Genomic DNA, 22,766 nt, shown 5'->3' on the forward strand with positions numbered 1-22,766 from the left:
AGGTAAAAAAAAATTATAAAAAAAGAAACAAGAATGATGATATTCCACAAAACTAATGTCTCCAGTTTAATTCTTCTTTTTGGACTTAAGTATTTCATAAGCACCCTCTTGAGTTTATTTATACCTCGTTTCTGGCTTTCCCCTCATATATTCACTTCAAGCTCCCCTGCATTAAGCCCCTCTGCCTTAAAGGTACAGGAGCTATAACACTTATTGGCCATACATTACCACCCCAATGTCTGGCCAGTAAGTGTTAAAAGATTACAATTTCACGTGTAGGGTAGAGTCAGTATAAATGTAACGCATCATAAAGTAATTTTTGGATATTAGGCATTATCAGTCATCATTTTAAGCAGTCATCTGTCCTTGAAAAGTTAGTATGGTTTTAGTGGGAATTGTTTGCTAGATGACCAACAAAAACATGATGTCCTCATGTGTATAAATGCAACAGTTGTTACAATTATGCTGCCTCTGAGTTTATATTACAAACAACACACTTTTTTGCTATTATATGTTTACAGAATGTCATCTAAAGAGACAACAACAGGGCTGGTACCAAGGAGGTCATGGAGAGGGCTTTAGATTCATAGATTAGAGACATTAGATGGTGTTGAAAACCATTCTCCATGTAGTGTCCTTTTGGGGAGACCTCAGGCATTTTAAATTGTGTTGAATATTTGTTAAAGAAATTAATTGTACTCATCAACGTGCTTGACTCTAAGTTAGTCCGGTGTTTAATGTTAAATGTGTTCAGCTAATTTGCTTGCTGCGTTAATATAGCATAAGTGTCTGGTTGCTCCAGGTGATTAATGGAAAAGAAACATCCACCTGGTCACAGGCATTTAAAATAAGCATACCAAGATTGGTCTGTATGGCAGGCTTTGTAAAAGCAGCTTTTCTCATCTATTTGGACATGGGCACAACTCACTTCACGGTAAGGTATGAAGCTGCTTATGCATCAATGTGTGCACAGTCTTTTCTCATGAAGCGCTATGCTTCACAATCTGAGGGTGTGGCTGGTGTCACATTACCATTTGAAATGGGTTTCCTTGATTAACATTAGTATGTGCATAAAAAGCCTCCATATGCATTGTAGGGTGTTTTTATTCATTGTTACAATTATTCCATCCCTCAGTTACAATTGTACTTACTAGGTCATATGAATGTGACATCGGACTGCATTGTGCTCTGGTTTAAATTAAATCCAACTCGATTGTAACTGGAGAGTAACTGGAACGGGTAATGACTACTCACATGTCAAAGCTGTTAGTAAAATTTCATAATGCTAGGCAATATATTTTCTGTGTAAATGAGCAAAATCCAAAAACTGATATTCATACCGACTTCCCCCTATAGATTCTAAGATGGGTAAAATAGGCAATAACGCAGGTGCACGGGTGATAGGCTATATGATGCATAACAGACTGCCTAATTGACCTTTGGGACATGTATGACGTGTACATTATATACAACCTCAGTAAGCCTGATGTAGGGCTTTCTGAGTTTGCATTTCTTAAATTCAGCGCAGCCAGTCACAAAATTTTATTTAAGCTCATTAGGCTGTGTGAACATTAATGTGCAAACTTATTATTAGCCTATTTAGTATCACGTGAACGGCAACACGCTAAAATAACCCTTTTTTGAATAAATAAAAAATCACATTGCCTAATGTAACTACTTTAGGGACAAATATCACAATATTAGTTTTTTTAACGCGAATATGTTTTACTCCCTACCTATGCTTTGCGCGCGTGGTGGTTCGTGCACTGAAAACGCGGAAAACCTGACTGAAATTCTTAAGTGGATGACTGATTTCAGGACTCGTCACATCTCAGGCAATTGTAATGTCTTTCCGAATCAGCAAGTTGGCGGCAGTACAGACAGGGCCCACCTCACTGCATACCTATTAAAACTTCCAACCTGAAAAGCACCGTTCCTGAACAGCGCAGTATTTTGTTGTGAACTTCAGAGACTATCCAAACTGACAGCAGGAGTCCAACTGTAAAGATCGAAGGGAAGGCTGGTACAAGCGCTTGGTTAGACAATACATCCACATTAAAATTACACAGTGAATGCTTTCATCCAGATCAGCTGAACAACGGCACACAGGAATGTGCGTAAATCGCTGGAATGCCTATACAGTACATTTTATTTGTGAGTCCTATCACACGAAACTATACTTAGCCTACATTTTTTACGCTCCTATTTCTACCAAGTGAAAACTGGATTTTGTTCGCCAAAGGGAAAGCAACACTTAACTTCGTAATAGTTCAGTTTTTTACTATTGTATGCTCACACAATATTGCTGAATAAATAATCAATAAGATTATATAAAAACGCAAGTTCAAATAGTCTTATGCAGACAAGAAAGGAGCATGCCTCAAGTAAGAACAGCGCGCGCCTGAAATTAATTAACATTCCTAAACCAACGGAAAATTCTTGAACTAAGCTTTTAAATAATGTCAACTGGATTGACTTCGCGGTTTCCCTTCTCAAGATTTGTCATTTTACCTGGCCATTCATGTTGCTCTTGAGAATTTACCGGGATACTTCCACGAATTTCAGCAAAGTGCGAGCCCATCTAGCGCAGCCTCATTGGACCACTTCAGACTCAGGATGCCCGGCCGGAAGCCATCCAGTTGGGTTTTATGAATTTGCCTAAATAAAACTAAGTAAGTACACAAATAAATAGCATGTGCTGTTATCAAATATGCATAATTAAAATGAAAATTAATTACTTAAAATTAAGAAAATGATTCTTCATGGCTGATTGCAGTTAATTACAGGCATAAAGGCATAGTCTACATTGACCCCGTAGGGTAATTGTCCACTGCATTTGACCCATCCTTGTTACTTATTGGGCAGCCAGCACAGTGCCTGGGGGACACTGGCAGACACTGGTGACCGCCCCCCCTGGTGCCCTCATGGTTGAAAAAACATCGCTAAAGTGCCCTCTAGAGTGGCAAAAACCAGAGGAAATGCCCTATTGGCTGCCCTTCACATGGGGAAAAAATGATTGAGTGCCCTCTAGGGTGCCCCTTCATGCAATAAATTATGATGTGCCCTCTCGAGCAAGAAAATTTGATAACGTGTCTTAATGAGTGCCCTTCTAGTGGAGAAAACGTGATGCAGTGCCCTTACAATGGTCTAAACTTGACGTTCCCTATGGGTGCCCTTCCAAGGGAAAAGGGTGCCGTTATGAAGTGCCCTCTATGCCACCCCTACATGACAGTGTCCCAAAGAGTGCCCTTTCCAGTAGAGAAAATGGGATGCAGTGCTGTATAGGGTACTCCTACAGGTGATAAAACATGAAGTGCCCAATTAGGTGCTTCTCTAATGGAGAAGTGACACTCCAGTGGATTAAATGTGATGCAGTGCTGTAAAGGGTGTCCCTACATGCGTGAGAATGTGGGGAAGTTTCATTAATGGATGCCCCTCCAGTGGAGAAAATGTGATGTGGTGCCATATAGGTGCCCTTACAATGGGATAAACTTGAGGTTCCCTACAGGTGCCTTTCTGGTGAAAAAAAACTCATGAAGTGCCCTCTTAGTTGCCCTTCCAAGTGAGAAAACACGATGTGCCCTTGCAATAGAGAGAAAAAAATCCCAGTGAAGAAAATGAGATGCAGTGCCCTACAGTCTCCCCTACAACATGCCCTCTAGGCACGTGCAGGCTTTCCCAAAGTGGGTGCCGTGATGACAGTCTAGGGGTGCCGCCAAATTTGCGTGCTGGTGGGGCCCCATGTCGTGCAGTAGGTGCCCTTTTCATTTTTTCGCCCCTGCCCTTCAAACAGCCTGAGTCCGCCACTGCTGGGGGACCAACTCCAGTTCTGAGACTGGTTCCTTGGTCAAGGGCAACGGCTGGAGTATACCTTACACGACATACATGTCTTTCGGTGTGGGAGGAAACCGGAGTACCTGGAGGAAACCCAGGTGAGCACAGGAGAAACATGCAAACCCCACGCACAGAGGATGTGGCCTGCCCAGAACCTCCTTCTTGCGAAACAGCAGTGCTAACCCATGCCGCCAGTGTGACTGTTAATTTTGTACATCTTTTTAAAGGATGTGTATCCCCAAGGTTGGTTGACATAGTCAGTCTCCCCACAATGAAGCTTATTCACTTGTTTTTCGGTTCATCTCTCGCATCACCATTCTCAAAGTTGCGTATTCAGAAAGGAAAGTACTTCAAATAAAAACTTTGAATTCAACTTTTTATTTGGATGCACTCATGCAAAACCAGGTCAAGGAGCATCACAAAGATCTTAATAGCAATCAGCAGGCACAGCTAAACAAACAACGTGCGACAGCATTAGTCGAGGTCTGCTGAATTTCACTGGACGTCCCGAAGTTGATACTAATTGAACATAGCATGTCAAACGAGGTGTGAGTAGATTCCCTACAAGGTTGTCCTCCCTGGGGAATTTCACATCGGCTCACAGACACCGGGCTTGCATCTCAAACGTGCACATTTCTAGAAGGGAAATTCTTCTACTCACATCACTTGTTTCAAGGGGCAGCATAAAAATCTGAATCAACACACCGATTTTAAATTTAAACTCTTACAATTTAAATGGCTCTAACAACATCCACATATTTATGAAAACAGAAACTAAATATGCTTTTCCAGTGTTGCCATCATTTTCATCACTGCTACAAAATTTGGTAGGATGCAAACATGGTGGTCTGCCATGTCCTGTGCGTATTCAGGCAGAACTGCAGTGGGCCCACTGTGTGCTCAGTGATTATCCATGCACTGCCTTGCCTGGCTCCTCTGACCCCATTGGCAATCTCTTTAAAACCATAAACTTGCAGAACTGCAAACTACATTCATTTCCCAACCTAACTAGCCACAGCTAAACAATAAGAAATGAACTAAAAATAAGAAAACATCTGGCTAGGAAAGACTTCCAAAAGCAGCATGAAAGATCATAATAAGAGCAACAATATTGCATAGCCAAGGTTTTTTATTATTTTTTTTCCAGTGTTTTTTATTTAAATTTTCTTTACATGTCAGACTCCCCGCTGATCTTCAGTAGAACGAGAACGTAACCTGGAGAAAAAACCAAAGCAATACAATGTAAGCACATAAACATGTGGTAACAATGCTTTAGCCATTACTATCAATCGCTTAATTGCTATAAGTTTTTTAAACTCCACAATGGCTGCAGTTACCCTGTGCCAGTGACTGCAATACAGTGTGTTTCAAATAAGGACACTGCTAAAATATCATAACTCTCCCTATAATGGGATTCACAAAACTCAGTCTCATCATAATCATCACTACTACAGACTGAATATAAAAGTGAACTTCCACATCCATTGAATCTCATCCACCACTTCATATGGAAGTTTCTGGATTAAGTGCAATGGGGGTAACCATTTAATGCAGCACATGAAAAGCAAACAAAAGTGTTTAGTTGTTTCCCTTTCAGGTACAACTCTGACAGTGAACCCTGGAGTTAGCATGGAATAACAACACCACTGGAGTCTATGCACTGCAACGTCACTTGGAGTGGGGCTTCACCACAGAGGCATTGCGGGTAACTCACCAGTCTATGCTTCCTTCTCGACTCCAGCTTCATCTGTGCCCTTGGTGTTTCGTGTGTAGATCACCTGCGCTCTGTGTTTGGACACCAACTTGATCATGCCTTTGGGAGAAACAGGACCGCTCATGTACATTTCAAAACTTACTCATCCATGGCTTCTGATTTAGTGTACACTTACATTCATTACAATATGAATACCAGTACTTCAACCATAACTTCTCTGCTGGGGTTGAGGTTTTAAGCCTCCAAGCAACATCCAACGTTAGCACAACCCCACTTTCTGCTCATATTGGCAGGCTCAATTTCACCAGGCAAGATCAACAGAGCACAGAAAAGTATTTGAATCCAAAACAAATACGTATTTGACCCGGGTCTGCTAATTACTGAGCCAACTATAAGCTGACATTACAGACTATACATTGCTGAGAACCACTACCGTTCGGAGAATCCCTAAACCCAGGTAACCACATCTTAATTTCTGTGATGTCACGTTACCTTTACTGAGCAGTTCCTGGAGAGCAGCTCTGGCCAGCGAGCCTCGGATCTTCAGCCTCTCAGACACTACAGCCGGCGTAATGAGTTTGTAGTTGGGTACCTCCTTGTACAGCTTTTCATAGGTGGCCTTGTCGAAGAGCACCAGGTTGTTGAGCTTGTCCCTCACCTTCCCCTTTGACCACTTCTACTCAGAAGACATAGGCTAAACGGTCAATCATCAGAACTGACTCACATTCCATTCAAAAAAATCAAATTTGCTCTAATCCCACATCACAAAATGATTATGTGACAGCTCACAAATCGGAATCTTACCTTCTTCTTGGCTTTTCCCCCAGACTTGTTTACTGGGTCCTTGTCCTTTTTGGACTTTCCTGAATCCTTCTTTTTCTTGTCATCCTTTGCAGGCTAAATGTGAATAAAGCAAATGGAATTTTATCAGTAGAATGGTTGAGTGCATCCAAGTAGCCACATGGTGTAGGCTCACATCTGTACTTTCAAAGATAACCACTATTCAAACTTAACATCACGCTTCTAGCTACCTCGCCGTTTCTGGATAGCAATACCTTGGTAAGCTTGCCCGACAGTTTGGGTAGTGCACCCAACTAAACTAGCTGGCTGGTATTTGACGAATACAACCTTGCGTAATCAAAGTAAAAGGGGGTGACCATGAGTCACACTGGATTATTGTCTAATGCGTACGCCTATTTGCTATATTGCCAAATTGAAATCTACGAGGGTTTTAAACCCTTACAAAAGCCCGGCAGCATCGGTATGCTCCTGGCTGGATGTCATAGCACGTTGCAGGGTATCCCATAGGTAGCGGGCGCTGCAAGCACGCTGACTCTCGTCGCAATGACCATCCTTCAATCATGACTTCAGACAGTTGTGTCTTCTGTTTTTAATTTCAAAGCCTTCAGGAAGCATCCATTTTCACGTTTTCCATCTCACAGGTGTATATTCATTCGCCACTAACATATGCCTGAATCTCACCATGATGTTTCAAAGTCAGTACGCCGGAAAAAATATATTTCACTCCCAGCACGAGCCTACAACAACCGGTGTATCCGGCAGATATAACCGACAGGGGCTTCTGGGAAAATTAGTGTTCGGCTAAGAAATTTCTAATCACATATTTGTGATCTTACGTATTAAACGCGAACCTGCTCATGATTGGGTGAGTTTGTGAGTGTAGACCAATAAAAAAAGAATGCGTGTTTCTTGCGTGGAGAAAAGTCACAAGGTTTTGTTTGGCGAAGTGCTGCTGGGTGACTGGTCATGTGATCATTCAGTTAGTCAGCTGGGCGTAATATCGTGTGTAGCTAGCTAGCTGTCAGGTGTGAACATGGCGATATTTAGCGTGTATGTTGTCAATAAAGCTGGGGGGCTTATTTATCAGTATGACAACTACGTTCCCCGAGCTGAAGCAGAAAAAACGTTCAGCTTCCCTTTGGATTTGGTGTTAAAAATCCACGACGAGAAAGCTATTGTTTCCTTCGGCCAACGAGACGGTATCCGTGGTAAGTAACTTACCAGCTGTCGGACCCGGGATCATTGCTAGGAAATTCCGAGGTCTAAGTTTGCGGCCCTGTCTGTGGTATGGTAAAGTCCGAATTTGGGTTTGTGCACGCTTTCCCTCAGGAATGACTCCCCTTTTGTTTTTCAGTGGGGCATGCAGTACTGTCCATTAACGGCGTGGATGTAAACGGCAAACATACGGCGGATGGAAAAGAGATAATCGAGTATCTTAAGGACTCAACGAACTATCCAGTTTCAATTCGATTCGGCAGGGCTCGGTTGTCCTCCAATGAAAAGCTGATGCTGGCTTCAATGTTTCACTCGTAAGTGGTGTTGAACAGTGTTTGCCTGATGTATGATAAGCTAGATGGCTAACTAATGGCATATCACCTGTCACATCTGTTGCTTGACCTGTAATGTAATTTCTAGAATAAAGTTGAGGAAATATTTAAATCAAGGAACTTGGTTGATACCATAGACTGTATTTAAAAATCCAGCCCTTGTTTTTATGCGCAGAAGCCTTAGCGCGCTGTAAATGCAATCTCACGTTCTTGGTGCATCATTCCTCCACGTTTTCTCTCCACAGACTCTTTGCCATTGGCTCACAGCTGTCACCCGAGGTTGGGAGTTCTGGCATTGAAATGCTTGAGACTGATACCTTTAAATTGCACTGTTTTCAAACACTTACGGGTAAGGCAACGGACATGCAAGTTGGTTTGACAAATACAATGTTTGCTGTTTCAATCGATGCTATGTAGATATAGCGCATTCACTTCATGAAACGCATGTAGAACATGTTGACCGTTTTCTTTACTACATGATTATTCCTATCCACTACTCATTTTCATGTGTATTTAGACATTTAAAAAGTGCACTTATCCATAGTGTGGTTTCATTTTTTGACGTAGTGCATTTATACAGCTGGATATTTTTATTGAAACAATTTGGGTTAAGCACCTTGCCGAACGGTACAACAACAGTGCCCCTCCTGGGATTTCAGTCTACAGCCTTTACTCCACTGCTGATCTTGATATGTCACCTGATTGGCCTACCGTTCAGCAAACCGCGAGGTCGACATTAATTTGGGATAAATGCCCGTTTTTTCAGGTATAAAGTTTATTGTGATGGCGGATCCGCGGCAGGCGGGAATTGACGCCCTGCTGCGGAAGATCTACGAGATCTACTCGGACTTCGCCCTGAAGAACCCCTTCTATTCACTGGAAATGCCGATCAGGTACAGTACACCTGCTGCCAATTTACGTCGCTTGTGGTGTGTGCTTCAACAGTCTGTGGTTCCCAAACCGTTGGATCAGGAGCTATTGTCAGGTTGTGTCACACAAAAAAATTACTATATCGCATTTAACTCTTACAGAAGTGGTTAAGTGATATTAATAGCAGATTTTTACCAGCATATTTCTTAAAAAATAAAATAAGTGTAATGTCAGGTACACAGTTCCAATTGAAAGTCAAGGTTCTAAACTCTGAGTAAATTTGATCATGGGCAGTTGTTTATAACGGTCTCTTCCGTCGTTGATTGAAGATGCTTGGTGAAAACGTCCACATGCGATGCAAATTTCAGCGTCAACAGAATTGGTTGCAATAGTGGTTAAAAAGTATCGTTTTGCCTTTTGCTTGAAATTTGGAAATGCAACTTAAACCGTATCCCAGAATTCACATGGAGACACTGCAGTGCCGTATTATTGTGCAGATAGTTAGTAGTTGCCCAGCTGAGAGGTACACTTCTGGCTAAATCCTGGAGTTGAGTCTAGTGCAGGGGTGGGCAATTCCGGAGGGCCGGTGTGGGCGCAGGTTTTTGCCTCCACCAATTGCCCTGGGTAAATGAGCTGATTGACTGTGTAATCCAACACTGGTTCACTTGTAAATTAGATTACAGAAAAATGTTTCAGATAGGGACACAAGAACAGTCTTCGGCTGTCATTCACATGCTTAACAAGGAATGAAGCAAAAAGGTCAGATGGCGTAAATGTTAGGGCTAATTGCATAATTAAGGCCAGAAGTTGGCATGAAAACCAGAAACAGATATGGCCCTTGTTTCCCACCTCTGGTCTAATGGGAGGGTCATCACATCAAGTGTGCACACTTTCTTGGGATCAAAAATTCAGACAGCCTTACGAAATGTATCACTTGATGGAAAGAACTGTGGCTTGTTCTTGAGTTGCAGACAGTTGCCCTTTGGTGTTGATCTCGGACTGTAACCGATGCCCAAATTTTGTCATTCTGTTACCTTCTTTGCCAGACTGCAAAATCGTGAAAAGTTTTGCAAAATAAATGAAATGCATCTGTGTGCAGCAGGCAGCAGTATAGGGAGTGTAGGTACAGATTTGGCTATGAAGAGTGAGTGGTATATTCCTTTTTTTTTTTTTTTTCAGGTGCGAACTTTTTGACCAGAATCTGAAGAGTGCTTTGGAGATAGCGGAAAAAGCCGGAACATTTGGACCTGGTTCTTGAAAAAGAAGACAACTAGATACTTTTTTAGTTAATTTTCTTTGTTATTTACTGCTGTACAGCGCAAGGAAGTCCAGTTTTCTCCACTATGGGATATTTCCTCTGATGCTCCTGTATGACTGGGCAGTCGGGGAAGAAATTTGAGGTCTTGCATGTTTTATTCTTACGTCTGACACAGGAGGAAGGAAATGAGATTTGGGCTGTGTCAGATGACTTCAAAAGATGACCACATCCCTGTTTTAAAGGGCTATTTGCTCAAAGGGACTCTAAATGTGATCAAGGGCTTTGATATATTGTACTACTATTTAATTGGCAACCAAAAACTACTTGGTTTAAGGTAAAGCCTTTGAAAATCACTTGTGGTCTTGATTTGTAAATATTTCAGCTGTTGCATGTTTACTTGGCATTGTACTGTATACTGTTCAAACCGCTTACAGCATACTTGTCCCTTGGACGGTATCCTCATTGTTATAGGTCTACCTAATGATAGTTTATGTCGGGTAATTCTTTCAAAATGTCTGTGAAGGTGTAAATATACTTATCTCATACACATGTACATGAAATATTGATGTATTTTTTCAAAGGAAATAAGCAAACTACACAATTTGGCTGTTGTGATATTTATTTTATTTGTCTTAATTTATTGTGCACATTGCAACTTAGTTCTGCGAAGTCATTCTAATGTACTGCAGTAGCAATTCTGAAAGATACTTCATTTTTAAATACTATTACTTATCGTGAGTTTTTAAAATGAAGTTATATTGTTGGAATGAAACTGATTCTAGATGACCCAGTCATTTAGACTTGACAATTTGGTTACTTCGGCCAGAATGTTTTAAACGGTTCATTACTATCTGTGCCTTCAAGTGTTAGAATCCAGTTATGTTCCATTAATACTGAGATGAGTTTAAAAGCTATAATATAGTAGCTATGTTTCCATCAATGTGAATGCAAGCCCCTTCCATAAACAGAAAATGTCAATTTGCCATTTTTTTTTTTTTGCAACTTCCATGCACATCTGTGCACAAACTGATTGTTTTAGGCACTCCATGATAAATATGCTGTGGTATTCTAATGGAAACATACCTACGGTCTACTTCTGAATTAAATGTCACTGCCATTTTGACTGTCTTCTAAACTGGACACCAATACACTTGTTTTTCGTTAAAATACGTTTGCACTGCATAAGAGCTGAGCTGTTGCTGGCCAAATTGGAGACAGTATGGTTCTGTATCTGCACTGCAGTAAAGGCACAGGAAGGATTGCATGGATTGTGTCCACTGCCTTCTGCTACTGCAGAGGACAAGCATCCAGTCCCTCACAGGAATGTATGCACATAAACCCTGAGCAATCTATGGAACATTCTAGAAGGAGATGACATGCAGCGTTTGGCCTCCACTGGAGGCAGAGCCTGTGGTGTGCAGCACTAGTGCACAAAGGCCACTAGTCCCACCGATGCACAAAGGCCTCCCCCATCTGCGGCTCCTCGAGTCTGCAGGCAGCATGAACTTAGAGCAAGGGTCCATTCAAGTCGCTCATTTTCACTCCTTACATCTCTTCCTCGCGTCCTTTCCTTACTCCTAAGCTCCACCCAACAGAGGATGTGAGGTTGAGGTACGAGGAAGGATGAATTATTCAGATTATTTCATAATTAACCATAAGCATTTGAAAGGTGCTTTCAGGTAAAGTGATGCAGAAGGAGCTAAGAGATGTACGAGGAATATTAAAATGCTGATAGTTATTTTGGTAGCAACTTCATGGTGAAAAATGAGGTCCAAATGTGGTATCATTATTGCTATCATACTGTACCTTTAAAATACTCATTTTCATCAATAAATAATGCTAAAACGCTTTTGACATTAATGCCACTGGATTGGTGGTACATTGCAAATCGAGATATCTTCATAAAGAAAACAAATTCTCATTTCAGCATTTGTAGTAAGAACATAAGATCAAAAAAAATTGCAACTGGTTCTCTTGTTAATACAAGAAAACATTTTTTATACCAATCAAAATATTCTTAAACTATTTTTAGGACATAAGACATCTTGAAGCAAGTCTCGAGACTAGTAAGAAAAGAAATGTAATGGGGAACACTTCTGCAATTTAACTGTACAAATTCTGACTTCCCTTTCGAAATTCTGTGAGTGATGCCACGGCAAAACTCTCCTCGTTGGTCACTGAGGATCGATTGACGCGGCGCTCAGTCGGATTTCTTGGGCACGCGGCCCATCTTGGTGCGGATGTTGCGCAGGAGGAAGAAGACGACGGTCGTCAGGGCGCAGGTCACCTCGGCGACCCAGAAGGCCACGTCCCAGCTGTAGTGCTTGGCGATGGTGCTGAACGGGAGTCCAGACAGGAACCCTCCGACTGTAACCAACAGCCACAGCAATCAGTCAACTCACCATCAACTAGACAGCCCAAAGGCAAACATACTGATCAGTGGTGATATGAGGTTCAGTCTAAAATCAAACAAGACCAGGTCAAAATCTAGTATATGGCTGGACCTAACACACTTCATCCGGCCGACCAATGGTGTAACTTCATCACTCAGTCACAGACATTCGGGTTTGTAGGGCTGGCTCCGCTGTCGCGGTCCAGCCAAACATAGCGCATTTAATATTAGGGTCGAGGAACACTGCATAGTTCAGTCTATACAAAGCGGCGACTCTTAATGTGTGGAGACTCTCCTTACAGAAGCGACAACAGTAGAAATTCCAATCAACTGAAACCGCTGAAATGTGGTAATGTTCTTGTTATAATTTGTAACAAACATAGGTGACCTACCATTAGCCATTAGAGCTACAATGGCGTGCGATGTTCCACAGTACTTTGAAGGGGCGCTTTCATTGGCTATCACCCCGAACAAGGCGATTGGTCCATATGAGGAGAAGCCAAAAACAGCCCCTAATGAGAGAATCCAAATCTGGATTGGCAAAGAATGAGAGGAAGTGTTACTGGGGGCACAGAGAGGCACCGGTCTCAAAAGAATACAAAACACATGAGCTTAACCACAAAAGAAATGCAGTCACATCAAAAATGTTTTTGTTAAAAAAAAAATTAGAATTAAAATTTTGCTCAATCTTGACATTGTTCTCATGAATCATGACATTCCTGTGTCTGCATTAACTGTTGCAGGAACCTGACAGGTTCAAATGGGGAAAGGTCAGTTGCAATGAGTGGAAGTAGAAAATAATTTAAACATTTTTTTGCTGGGAAGGAGGCTGGAAGTGAGGGATAAGATGAAGAGACTGAGGAAAGAACAGAAAACCCTCATTCCGTTAAACTAGTGAGGACAGAGAGAGGGTGAAGTGTCTCCACCCGGACAGGAGCTTCCTGGAAAAGCACGGAGACACTGTTCAGCCAATCACTACCCAGGACAGCAGCTGTCATTGCAGACAGGAAACAAAAAAGGACCAAGTTTAGGGAGTGGTGTGCCTAACCTTCTCAAATTTAGCATGATATACACACACACACACACACACACACCCACAAGAAGGGTATTTTAACAGATTTATTGTAAAAAAGTGATCTGTCTTAGAAAGCAGAAGGGAAAGTTAAACGTGGGTTCAAACACACAGGATAAAGGTGAGGATAGAGTGTTAAACCTGAAGATTCCTGTAAAAACCCATATGCAGGATAGGACATGGGCGATAGGCTGTGTAGTGACCTTACCTTGGAGCTGTCAGGGGTGACAGTGACCCGGAAGAGATACATGGACACGAACATTCCGGCCATCATGGACAGCAGCAGACCGTGGCGGGGGTTTCCATGGCTACGGAGGCCTTGCTGTACGTTCACAAAATCAACTGTTAGACCAGAATGTTCTTACAGATTATACCTGTCCATGGCATAGTTTCTGTGCATTCTACAGAACATGTAATGTTGATGTGCATTCGTGGACTGAGTGCAGATTTAATTCATGCATTTAGACATTACATATACCAAAGCAGAGGGTCTGATCAAGTTAATTACAAGAATTTACAAAATGTCTGATCTAGTTAATTCACCTAGCATGAGAGTTTGTGTCTCAATTTTGTAACACACATACAATTTAATCCAAAAGTATTGTGACAGTCACGGCAAATTGGTTGTTTCCCTCTGTACTAATCATATTTGTATTTAAAATCAAACAATGACTACGAGGCAAAATTCACAATGTCATTTATTTTATTTGGTTCTTTTAAAACTGACATTGAACTATATTACAGCAATACTATTCAGTGAGTCAAGTCCCCCTATTCCAAGCCAGCATAAATCTTAGGACAGATGACTGTCAGCTGTTTCACATTTCACAGGTTACTGTGGATGCATGTGGCCGGTGTTTCCATGACAACACTACTCACCCGAGCCACAGCCCTGTCTGACAGGTATCCCGCCACGATGCTGCCCACCAACCCGCCAATCTCCAGTGCGCTCATGTAGGAGCTGCCTGCAGGAAGCAGCTACAGTCAAACAATATACACTCACAAAACTGACACCATACACTGACTCCATCAAACAATATACACTCACAAAACTGACACAATGCACTCACTCCATCAAACAATATACACTCACAAAACTGACATGGTACACTCACTTCATAAAATCGATAACATATGGTAACTGTAAGCCGTGGTTCTCCAAATATCTAGCCAACTCATGTGCTGGACTACCTTACCCATGAGTGTGGTCTGGCCCTTGTCCTGAATAAGGAAGAGCTGTCCCCAGTCAGTGCAGGCAGTCTTCACACCAAACACCACCAAGTAGCTCAGCGACAGGACCCACAGGTAAGGGGACAGGAGGAACTCCTTCAGGGTGCCCTCATCAGCGGAAGCACCTGTGGGGGTGGGCAGGGGGTATCATGGCAGAGACTGTATTTATTGATGAGATATTCAGCTTGGTGCGTTTTACACTGTAGCCATTACAAATAGCTAGAGATGGACTGATCAGGAAGTGATGCAAAGCGATGTAGCAAACCAAAGTGATTGGACACTGTGTTATGAATATTCATAAATGGACGTGTTTAAAGAGAGAACACCCATGGCAAGTACACCAGGTGTGGCCAATCTCATTCCTGTGGAGCTGTGTGTAATGGGACTTTAAGAACACCAAAATGGGTGAGGGCACTGTGTGTCATCAATGACTTGCTTTGATCCAATCGCAATATTAGGCCAGCTCATACCAGCCAGTGACAGACAAGACATGGTAGTTCCACCCATTAAGGGGTGTCACGACAGCTCTCTTCTGTTTTGTACTGGAACCTTCCAGACCCTTCAGCTTGGAGGACAGAGGGAATGCAGAGCTTCTCAGAACAGAAGACTGAATGGGCTCCTCTCTTGAAAGGTCCTGATATCGCCCCCCTCAGCCTGCATGCTCCAAAGGGTGAGGGGGGGACAGTGGGAACAGAGTCCATCGGCAGACAACACCGCCGACCTTGGACACAGGCACACGCGTACGCACGTGTGCCAAGTCGCACAGACACAGCAGTTCCCCTCGGCCCATGTCCTGTTCTGTTTGAGCTCCTGCTTTGTTTACCCCCTGATGTTTTTTTTGTTTTTTTTTTGTATCCATGTGGATTTCCTGCCTTTGTCCAAACCAAAATTTTGCACACCATAGGTCTTTTAGTCATAACGCAACTTGGCCAGGACGTTATTTGAGAAGACAATACGTTCTCAACAACCTGGTTATTTAACTAAAACTCAAATAAATAATTCCAGATCCAAACTGGCAAACCTCTAGGACAGAGGTCTTTCTGTGACACAGTTATCAACACCCAACAGATAACAGCAGTGATGTTTTACTTCCCAGGAAGCATTTCATGTGAACTCTCATGTTTGGATGTATACTACTGCATCAGGTATAATTAAAACAAAACAAAAAAAATCTAAAAAAAGGCAATACAACACATGTAAATACAGTATCGCCCAGCCCAACTGTTGCAGCAAAGTGTTCGTTGACTGAATAATGAATGAGCAACATGCATGCTCTATGACAAGGGACTATTTGAACAGGAAAGGACACCCCTGCTCCATTATATGCCCTGTTTAAAGCACACTGGTAACAGAAGTGGCGTGGTGTAATAACAGACGTCCCATATGCTGACCCCGCCTCTGCTCACCTCCTTTGCCCTTCTTGCCCCCGGGTTCGATGTTGGGCAGACCCACGTCGCTGGGCTCGTTCTTGATGAACAGCAGACAGAAGAAGGCCACGCCCACACAGGTGAAGCCAGAGATGGACAGGGTGGTTCTCCAGCTGTAGCTCTGCGCCATCACCGTGGCGATGATGGGGCCCAGCCCCCCAGCAAGGTTCATGCTGCAGGACAGCACCGCCCACCATGTCCCAAACTGAGATGGTTCAAACCACTACAGAAGAATGGGGGTGGGGGGGAGGGTACAGAAAGGGCCAGACGGCTTGAGTCAGGCATTGGAAGGGTGTTTGGGACCCAGACAAACTGGCCATTTTGTGCTGAACCCCGGCTGTACATGCAGAAGGAAATAATAAAATAAATCTATTTCAATTCAGTCAGTTCAGGAAATGAACCCAATTCATGGATTCAAAAATTCCTGCAAATTTAATCAGCTGAATTTCAAGTCACTTGCTAAATTGACAGAAATCAAATGGAAGTGACCCCCAAGTCTGAACTATATTTCAGGTACAAGTGCACCTCTGAGTCATACATTGCAGTTTTATATATAAAGAATATTCTCCATGTGGTGATTGCCATTTGCCCACCTTAATAAGCAGAACACTTACTCCACCTGAGAGGTTGTTTTATTCTTATCAATCTCCCCAGAGGCAGAACACGTGAGTGGCATAATGTTCTGCACTAAAGTGTACTCATCCAGGAGACTCAACTCTATAAGCACCAAACATAAGAGGGGTTCAAACTGCACAAGGGTTTTTCCTTGACACTAAAATTATTTTTTTCTTACTAAATTGAACCATACTTTTCAATATCACAACAGTAGAGTACCATGTTGTGCACATAACGGAAATAAAATTCCACTGTCGCAACATTAAGATAAGTTGTAATTTGCAGTTCGAAACGATGTGAGAAACAAAAACTCCAGCCTTAGTTTTCATGTATGCAGGGCCAGACGCCTGAGGAAAATGTTGGAATGAGGGTTATGGAATTCCTTTATAAATATGCCCCACTGTAACGCGAGCCTCTCCTGTCGCCCGGACACACACTGAGGGAATACCCAAGCCTATTTATTCCCTAAATTTAACCTGGTAAACAGTAACAGCCTACCAGAGAGACTGCACATTCACCAGCCGTCTCACTCTAAACACACCTCTCCACCACTTCCAATGGACAGAAAGCGTCCATTTAATTCCCCTCATTAATTCATACCCTGAAGTCCAGGGCTGGCATTTTGGGTGGGGGGTGGGGGTTGGTGAGACTGTGGATCAGCACAGAGAAACGGCGAGGAGGGGGGATTTGAATTCTCCTGACTGTACCCCAACACACCACCATCTGTGGAGTGATAGGTATACACACTGCCTGAATGCCAAAGTTCTACAGAATGAACAGGGACCAGGCTCCAGGATGCAGAATGCAAAGACTCCTCCAGTGGACTCAGTGAAGAATTTTTCAGAATAAAAGCTTCTTTTTTCCTTCAGTTTCTATATGCTGCATGTTCCCCCTTTTTTTTGATATACAACGCAATTCTTTCTCACACAAATAATACTCCAAAAGAAAAAAGTTGTTGGCATCCAACTTATTGTGCAGTACTACTGGCGTTCACTGTTAAGGTTTAAATTGAAGGCCCTGCTCAATCTTGTGGCACTATAAGACTATGACTTACAGTGTGGAGTATGTATTAGCATAGCTCCAGAGTAGGTAAACACTCGACCTAGCCCCCAACCCTCGACCCAGCCCCGATCCCCAAGCCCCGCCCAGCCCAGCAGTCCTACCTTGCGCAGCACCTTTCCACACGGGGGCCAGCCCAGCCCCTGCCCCAGTCCGTTGAGGAACCAGAGCCCCGCGAAGACGGTGACCGTGGAAGACCAGGAGAAGACCACGTTGATGCAGCCGACCGAGAAGAGGCCGATGGAGAAGAGCCAGCGGGCGCTGATCTGGTCCGAGAGCACGCCGCTGATGAACTTGCTGATGGCGTAGGCCAGCGACTGGCTGCTGGTGATCAGGCCTGGGGAGGTAAGACAAATAGAAGGATGAAGCATGAGTACTGATACTGTTTTATGGAAGAACATAAGAGCACATAACACAGGTTATGCAGATAAACCCAGATAGATTTGTCATTTACCTACAGTTGAGAGTATTCAGTGCTGGGTCAAACCTGGATTTGAACACCCCACTCTCTGCCTCGACTACATGATATCTCAACCTGTTCCATGCAGGGCTGGTGCAATATCAATCATCGCCACCATGGGACACATTCGCTTAATATGATCCCTGAAATGTGGCTGGTTGAATTGTGGCTGAAAGTTTAATGGTGGTTCCAAATGTTTGCTAGGCTACAGTGCTACTAGAAATGTCACCCTTGGAAAAGTCATTTCTAAACCAACTCTGAACAAGGCAGTGTACAGAAATGTAGCTTAATAAAACCATGAAAATGCAGTGCGAGTAATATCTAATTTCGCTACTCAACCTTCAACCGCTGACACTTTGAACCAATTCAACTTAGTTTCCCCTAAATTTTTTACAATGAACTTAGGCATCAGGTCGGACACTATATAGGCTATATAGCAAGGATAACAAAACAAGGATCTGACCAAAGTTCAGCATTCACTCTGCTGCAGCTGCAGATTTACAGGTATCAGTAAGGTGAGCTGCTTCAACAACTAAGAAAAAGCTGCAGTGCTGGAAGAGCTGAGGGCTGTCTATTGCGGACTGGGGTGATATTCGAAAGGGAGTTTCTCTACACACGTTCACATCGCCTCCGCGGAAAGTTGGAAACAGGTAGTGAGGTGCATGGGGATGGCGAGATAAAACAGCAAGTCAAGGAAGGAGGCGGTTCTCACCAAGGTCATCTTTATCCAGCTTGATCTCCTGCATTACAGAGGGCATCACGAAGGAGAAGGTCTTTCTGTTAAAGTAGTAGAGCGTGTAGCCCACAAACATGGCCAGGAAAATGCTGGTACGGTAGTACCCATATCCGCTCGCTACCATGGCTTCTGCGGTCAGTCCAAAATGCGCTACAACTGTACGAAATTAAAACAAAGAGCTAACTAACAACGCTCTTCGGAGTTAAAGAACAGCAAACAAACGAAAAGAAGAAGCCCTCTCCTCCCTCTCTCCAAACAGAACAGCAGTAACGCACATGTAGTGAACGGGCTGTGAACTTCGCCTCAAACACAGGAGCTGGGAACACGAGGAACACTGCTGAAATCAATGATGGGGTTAAAGGTCAACCTCGAGGTTCAAAGTGCACCACTAGCCCCCATTCATGTTACTCTGTCACGGCAGCAATATGGAGGGTGGAGGATTGCAATGAGGAATATGCTGGGTCCGGCAGGTTTAATCCACAGGTCCTCGTGGCCCAAGGCAAAACGGAGGCAAATAGGTTTCCCTCTTTCTCCTCGGGTTGCTCCAGTCTAATCCTTTCGTTCCTTCCTCCGTTGCCTTCCTCTCCCCTCCGTCTGACCGCTCCGTCCTGCGGCCTGCTGTTTTGTTCAGCGGTTGCCACGGTGGGCTTTTTTCGAGCCTCGGGCCGATTAATCATTCACCAGGGAGTCCAACGGTGACGGCAGGCCGGGCCGGTGGAGCCTTGTGATTGGGGGAACTGAGCAAAGCGGCCCAGCACAGCCCCTGCAAGACAAAAAACAATAACAAAAACAGAGTTTTGAAAGACCCTGTACTTGCACTTAGGACCTGCATTTTAGTCAGCAAGGGAATGCATGCATGTGTATACGACCCTACCATGCACATGCCATATACAAAGGCCATACTTTAGAATATAGTGCAAGATATGGCAATGGCATACAGGTCGAAAACATAAATAAAATATATCAGCCATTGGTCATAATACTCATGGCCTTGAAGTAAGTGATAAGCCCAGTATTTTATCCTACTTCTAATTAGTGATTGGAGAAATCTGGCATAATCTTGAACTAAAACTAAAACCTTTAGCCCTAAAAACTAAAACTGGAGGTAAAACTAGGAGGCAGTGAACTGAGCAACTTTACAGCTGATGTTTAGAGACCTTCAAATTATTTAATAGGTCACTGACTTCTGCCTTTTAGTCTCTTTACCCCCTTTTCCTTGTGTTGTTTTTGGGGGGGAGGGGGGCATTGCAAGGTAATCCACAGAATATGAATATTAATATCATGATCATAAGCCCATATAAGAAAATCAAATATGGAATTTAACATTTTGCATATTGAAGTTCCATTTCTGTGAATTGACTATACACAGGTGGACTGAAACTTTCATGTGAAAACAAAATTTACATGCAACTGTCACTGTCGGTCTTGTTCTTTGCACAGTATAGCCATTCAATAGATGTTGTAGAAGTGAAAGGTTCTGAAGGCTTTTTTCATCCTTCGTTGACTTCAGTACATGTACTAGTCCGGTCACAGAGCAACATAACACATCTTTCTATGGTCTGCCTGGCATGTAAAGCTATGTTAGTCAGTATAGAGGACAATTTCAACAAAGCATCTGCCCATGTTGTCTTTCAACCGTGACCACAAAACCCAAAGCAGGACACAGTGTCACATCCTGTCAAAGCATGGAACACAGGAAGTGCACGTGCATTGTTAAGTCCAAGCGCGGTGAGGAGATCTGGTGTGCCATCTGAGGTATCTCAAATTCTTGCTGACTCCAAATGAAAGCCAGAGGTCATAATCTTGTGCTACTTCAAATGGCTAGCAGAACAATATCAGTTCATCAACCTTGTACATGATGATCTGTTGATGATCATGCTCTGCAGCCTGTGATACAGGAAGTAACATCCTACTGTCAGCCTTCTCATGGCTGCATGGAGAGAGAAGCCAGATCAGGCAACGTAACAAAGGTAGTTATACATAAAGCCTAAAATGTTACAAAATTGAGATTTCACGTATTCAAAACAAATTGGTGGTGAGGTGGCATGTTTTATAGAGTATGTTGTTTAATCGTGATCCGTCCATTCTTACACCTGACCAGAAATATTTTATGTTCAAAAGATGAATAATGATTTAATTTGCCATTGGTCACTGCGGCTGACATAGCAATCAGGAGCCAAATTTCTGATGGCACCATATCTGAATCGTTCTTTTAGAAGGGAAAGATCTTTTTCTTTCTCTTTATTATCTTTGGAATCACTCCATCCATGACAGTTGCCTCCAGCATTGGCCAGTCTGCTGAGGTCTGCTGTCATTACTAGGCTATGTTGACAGGTTTGTACACGTATCACTAAAAATCACCCAATCATTTCTCAACAAACGACAACTCACAGTCAATATCTTGAGCTAAAAGTCTTGAGCTGAAAGAAAAGTACAAATATATAGTAAATAATGGAATAGGCCACATCCTTTCAAGGCATCTGTCTGAAGCCCGAGTCAAGTCCAAAGTATTATACGAAGTCAAATCGAGTTTTTTTTTTTACTATAGTAAAGTCACAAGTCTTCAAATTTTGGGATTCGAGTCCATCTCACTCGAGTCAAGTCATGTGACTGAGAGAGTTCCCCTCTGCTAAGCAATTAAAATGTGTCAATGCCGTGTCATCAATCGACTGGGTAAAACAGAAAATGAATGTACTTTACACCGAATTAAGCTTACGCAGGCACTAATTACGCAACATCTGATAAACAAACAAGTCATTCTTTTCGTGCAGAAACAAACAATTTTGTCGGATAAAGCTGTTCTTTTTTTCCACCAGCACGGAAACTGCGAAGTATAACGAAGTATTAAAACTATACGCTTAACGTCGGTTACTAAATCAACACACCAAATCTCGTCTCGTAGTTAGCTGCGCTGAATGAAATCCGTGACAGTAAACTCTGCAGCACTCACAAGGCAAGAAGTGGTACAATGTGCGCAATTACTCTTTCTGCAATAGCAGTGCTATTTACATACCCTGAAGAAAATACATAATGCATTTGTTACCTCTCCTTGGACTGTTCGTTTTCTAAGCGCCACACAGTAGTAGCACTTACTAGAAGTTGCGCACCGGGACAAGAACTCTCTCCAAGACCGAACCATGTACGGTTGAGTGGGAGGAGCCAGGCAGTGAAGCCGTAGAAGAAACCAGCGAGATACAAGAACCATAGAGTGTAGAATCCTCAGAACTGAGTGCGAGTGCTTTCCTGTCTTGTTAAATATGAGAAGCTCAAGAGCGGGAAATTTCACAATAAAAGTTGAAATATATACTTTCATACAAGTCATTTTTTGTAACATTGAACGCATGTAACATCTACACATGTAACATTTCATGCTTACAACATAATTGTGTTATTAAACATATTAACAGGTCTTCATGAATAAAATGAATCACTTTTTCTATAGAATTGTAACTGCCATATTTGGCTATAGTGTGTATGGGATCACAAAACTTTCTCTCCAGTGAAGATAAACAATTCTAACTCAGTAAAAGTAGGGTGAAATGGGTTCCTAAGAATAGTCTACTATTTGAATCGGATGGATTTCAGACAACACACTTGTCCATTAATTGTGGCTGGGGTTTAAGTAAGTCCACCATAATTAGCATATTAGGAATCAAAAATCAGTGGCTGCTATTTGAGTTTTAACTCAGAATTATTTATTGGTTCGCTCACATATCAAGCTTTAGTGCTAGACTATCTTACGAACTAAGTT

At 42.7% G+C, this 22,766-nt stretch overlaps 3 protein-coding genes across 5 annotated transcripts; 1 reads left to right on the plus strand and 2 right to left on the minus strand.

The window, feature by feature from the left end:
• Positions 1-4,193: 4,193 nt before the first annotated feature.
• LOC135235474 (small ribosomal subunit protein eS25) lies at positions 4,194-7,181 on the minus strand. 2 transcript variants are annotated; one of them, XM_064300914.1, is made up of 5 exons: positions 7,031-7,181; positions 6,353-6,445; positions 6,041-6,224; positions 5,549-5,647; positions 4,194-5,049 (listed from the first exon to the last, which is right to left on the minus strand). In XM_064300914.1, the coding sequence occupies exons 1-4, from the start codon at positions 7,031-7,033 to the stop codon at positions 5,553-5,555; spliced, it is 375 nt and encodes a 124-aa protein (XP_064156984.1). In that variant the 5' UTR covers positions 7,034-7,181; the 3' UTR covers positions 4,194-5,049; positions 5,549-5,552. The 2 variants fall into 2 exon arrangements, with proteins under 2 accessions (XP_064156984.1, XP_064156985.1); XM_064300915.1 differs by having other exon boundaries at positions 4,946-5,351.
• Positions 7,182-7,298: 117 nt separating this feature from the next.
• On the plus strand, positions 7,299-10,625 carry trappc4 (trafficking protein particle complex subunit 4). The gene is made up of 5 exons (XM_064300913.1): positions 7,299-7,557; positions 7,704-7,878; positions 8,142-8,245; positions 8,663-8,789; positions 9,946-10,625. Exons 1-5 carry the CDS (start codon positions 7,383-7,385, stop codon positions 10,022-10,024), a joined length of 660 nt encoding a protein of 219 aa, XP_064156983.1. The 5' UTR covers positions 7,299-7,382; the 3' UTR covers positions 10,025-10,625.
• Positions 10,626-10,631: 6 nt separating this feature from the next.
• Positions 10,632-22,215, minus strand: slc37a4a (solute carrier family 37 member 4a). Of its 2 annotated transcripts, none has more exons than XM_064300910.1 (9): positions 22,059-22,215; positions 18,992-19,778; positions 17,924-18,156; positions 16,125-16,368; positions 14,685-14,843; positions 14,368-14,453; positions 13,697-13,810; positions 12,809-12,947; positions 10,632-12,391 (listed from the first exon to the last, which is right to left on the minus strand). In XM_064300910.1, exons 2-9 carry the CDS (start codon positions 19,137-19,139, stop codon positions 12,225-12,227), a joined length of 1,290 nt encoding a protein of 429 aa, XP_064156980.1. In that variant the 5' UTR covers positions 19,140-19,778; positions 22,059-22,215; the 3' UTR covers positions 10,632-12,224. The 2 variants fall into 2 exon arrangements, with proteins under 2 accessions (XP_064156980.1, XP_064156981.1); XM_064300911.1 differs by lacking the exon at positions 22,059-22,215 and adding an exon at positions 21,407-21,540.
• Positions 22,216-22,766: the final 551 nt, after the last annotated feature.

This window comes from Anguilla rostrata, chromosome 12 (genome assembly GCF_018555375.3).
Source record: "Anguilla rostrata isolate EN2019 chromosome 12, ASM1855537v3, whole genome shotgun sequence".
Classification (NCBI taxonomy): domain Eukaryota; kingdom Metazoa; phylum Chordata; class Actinopteri; order Anguilliformes; family Anguillidae; genus Anguilla; species Anguilla rostrata.

Bases quoted from the DNA above. Each gene is read 5' to 3' on its own strand.
- LOC135235474 (XM_064300914.1), bottom strand. The intron at 6,225-6,352 runs GTAAGATTCCGA...TCTTCTGAGTAG, and splicing joins GGGGAAAAGCCAAGAAGAAG to AAGTGGTCAAAGGGGAAGGT. The intron at 5,648-6,040 runs GTAACGTGACAT...TTTCTCCCAAAG, and splicing joins CCAGGAACTGCTCAGTAAAG to GCATGATCAAGTTGGTGTCC.
- trappc4 (XM_064300913.1), top strand. From the start codon at position 7,383: ATGGCGATATTTAGCGTGTATGTTGTCAATAAAGCTGGGGGGCTTATT. The intron at 7,879-8,141 runs GTAAGTGGTGTT...TTCTCTCCACAG, and splicing joins CTGGCTTCAATGTTTCACTC to ACTCTTTGCCATTGGCTCAC. The intron at 8,790-9,945 runs GTACAGTACACC...TTTTTTTTTCAG, and splicing joins TCACTGGAAATGCCGATCAG to GTGCGAACTTTTTGACCAGA.
- slc37a4a (XM_064300910.1), bottom strand. From the start codon at position 19,139: ATGGTAGCGAGCGGATATGGGTACTACCGTACCAGCATTTTCCTGGCC. The intron at 16,369-17,923 runs GTAGGACTGCTG...ATTCTTCTGTAG, and splicing joins GTGGAAAGGTGCTGCGCAAG to TGGTTTGAACCATCTCAGTT. The intron at 14,454-14,684 runs GTAAGGTAGTCC...TGCTTCCTGCAG, and splicing joins GGGCCAGACCACACTCATGG to GCAGCTCCTACATGAGCGCA.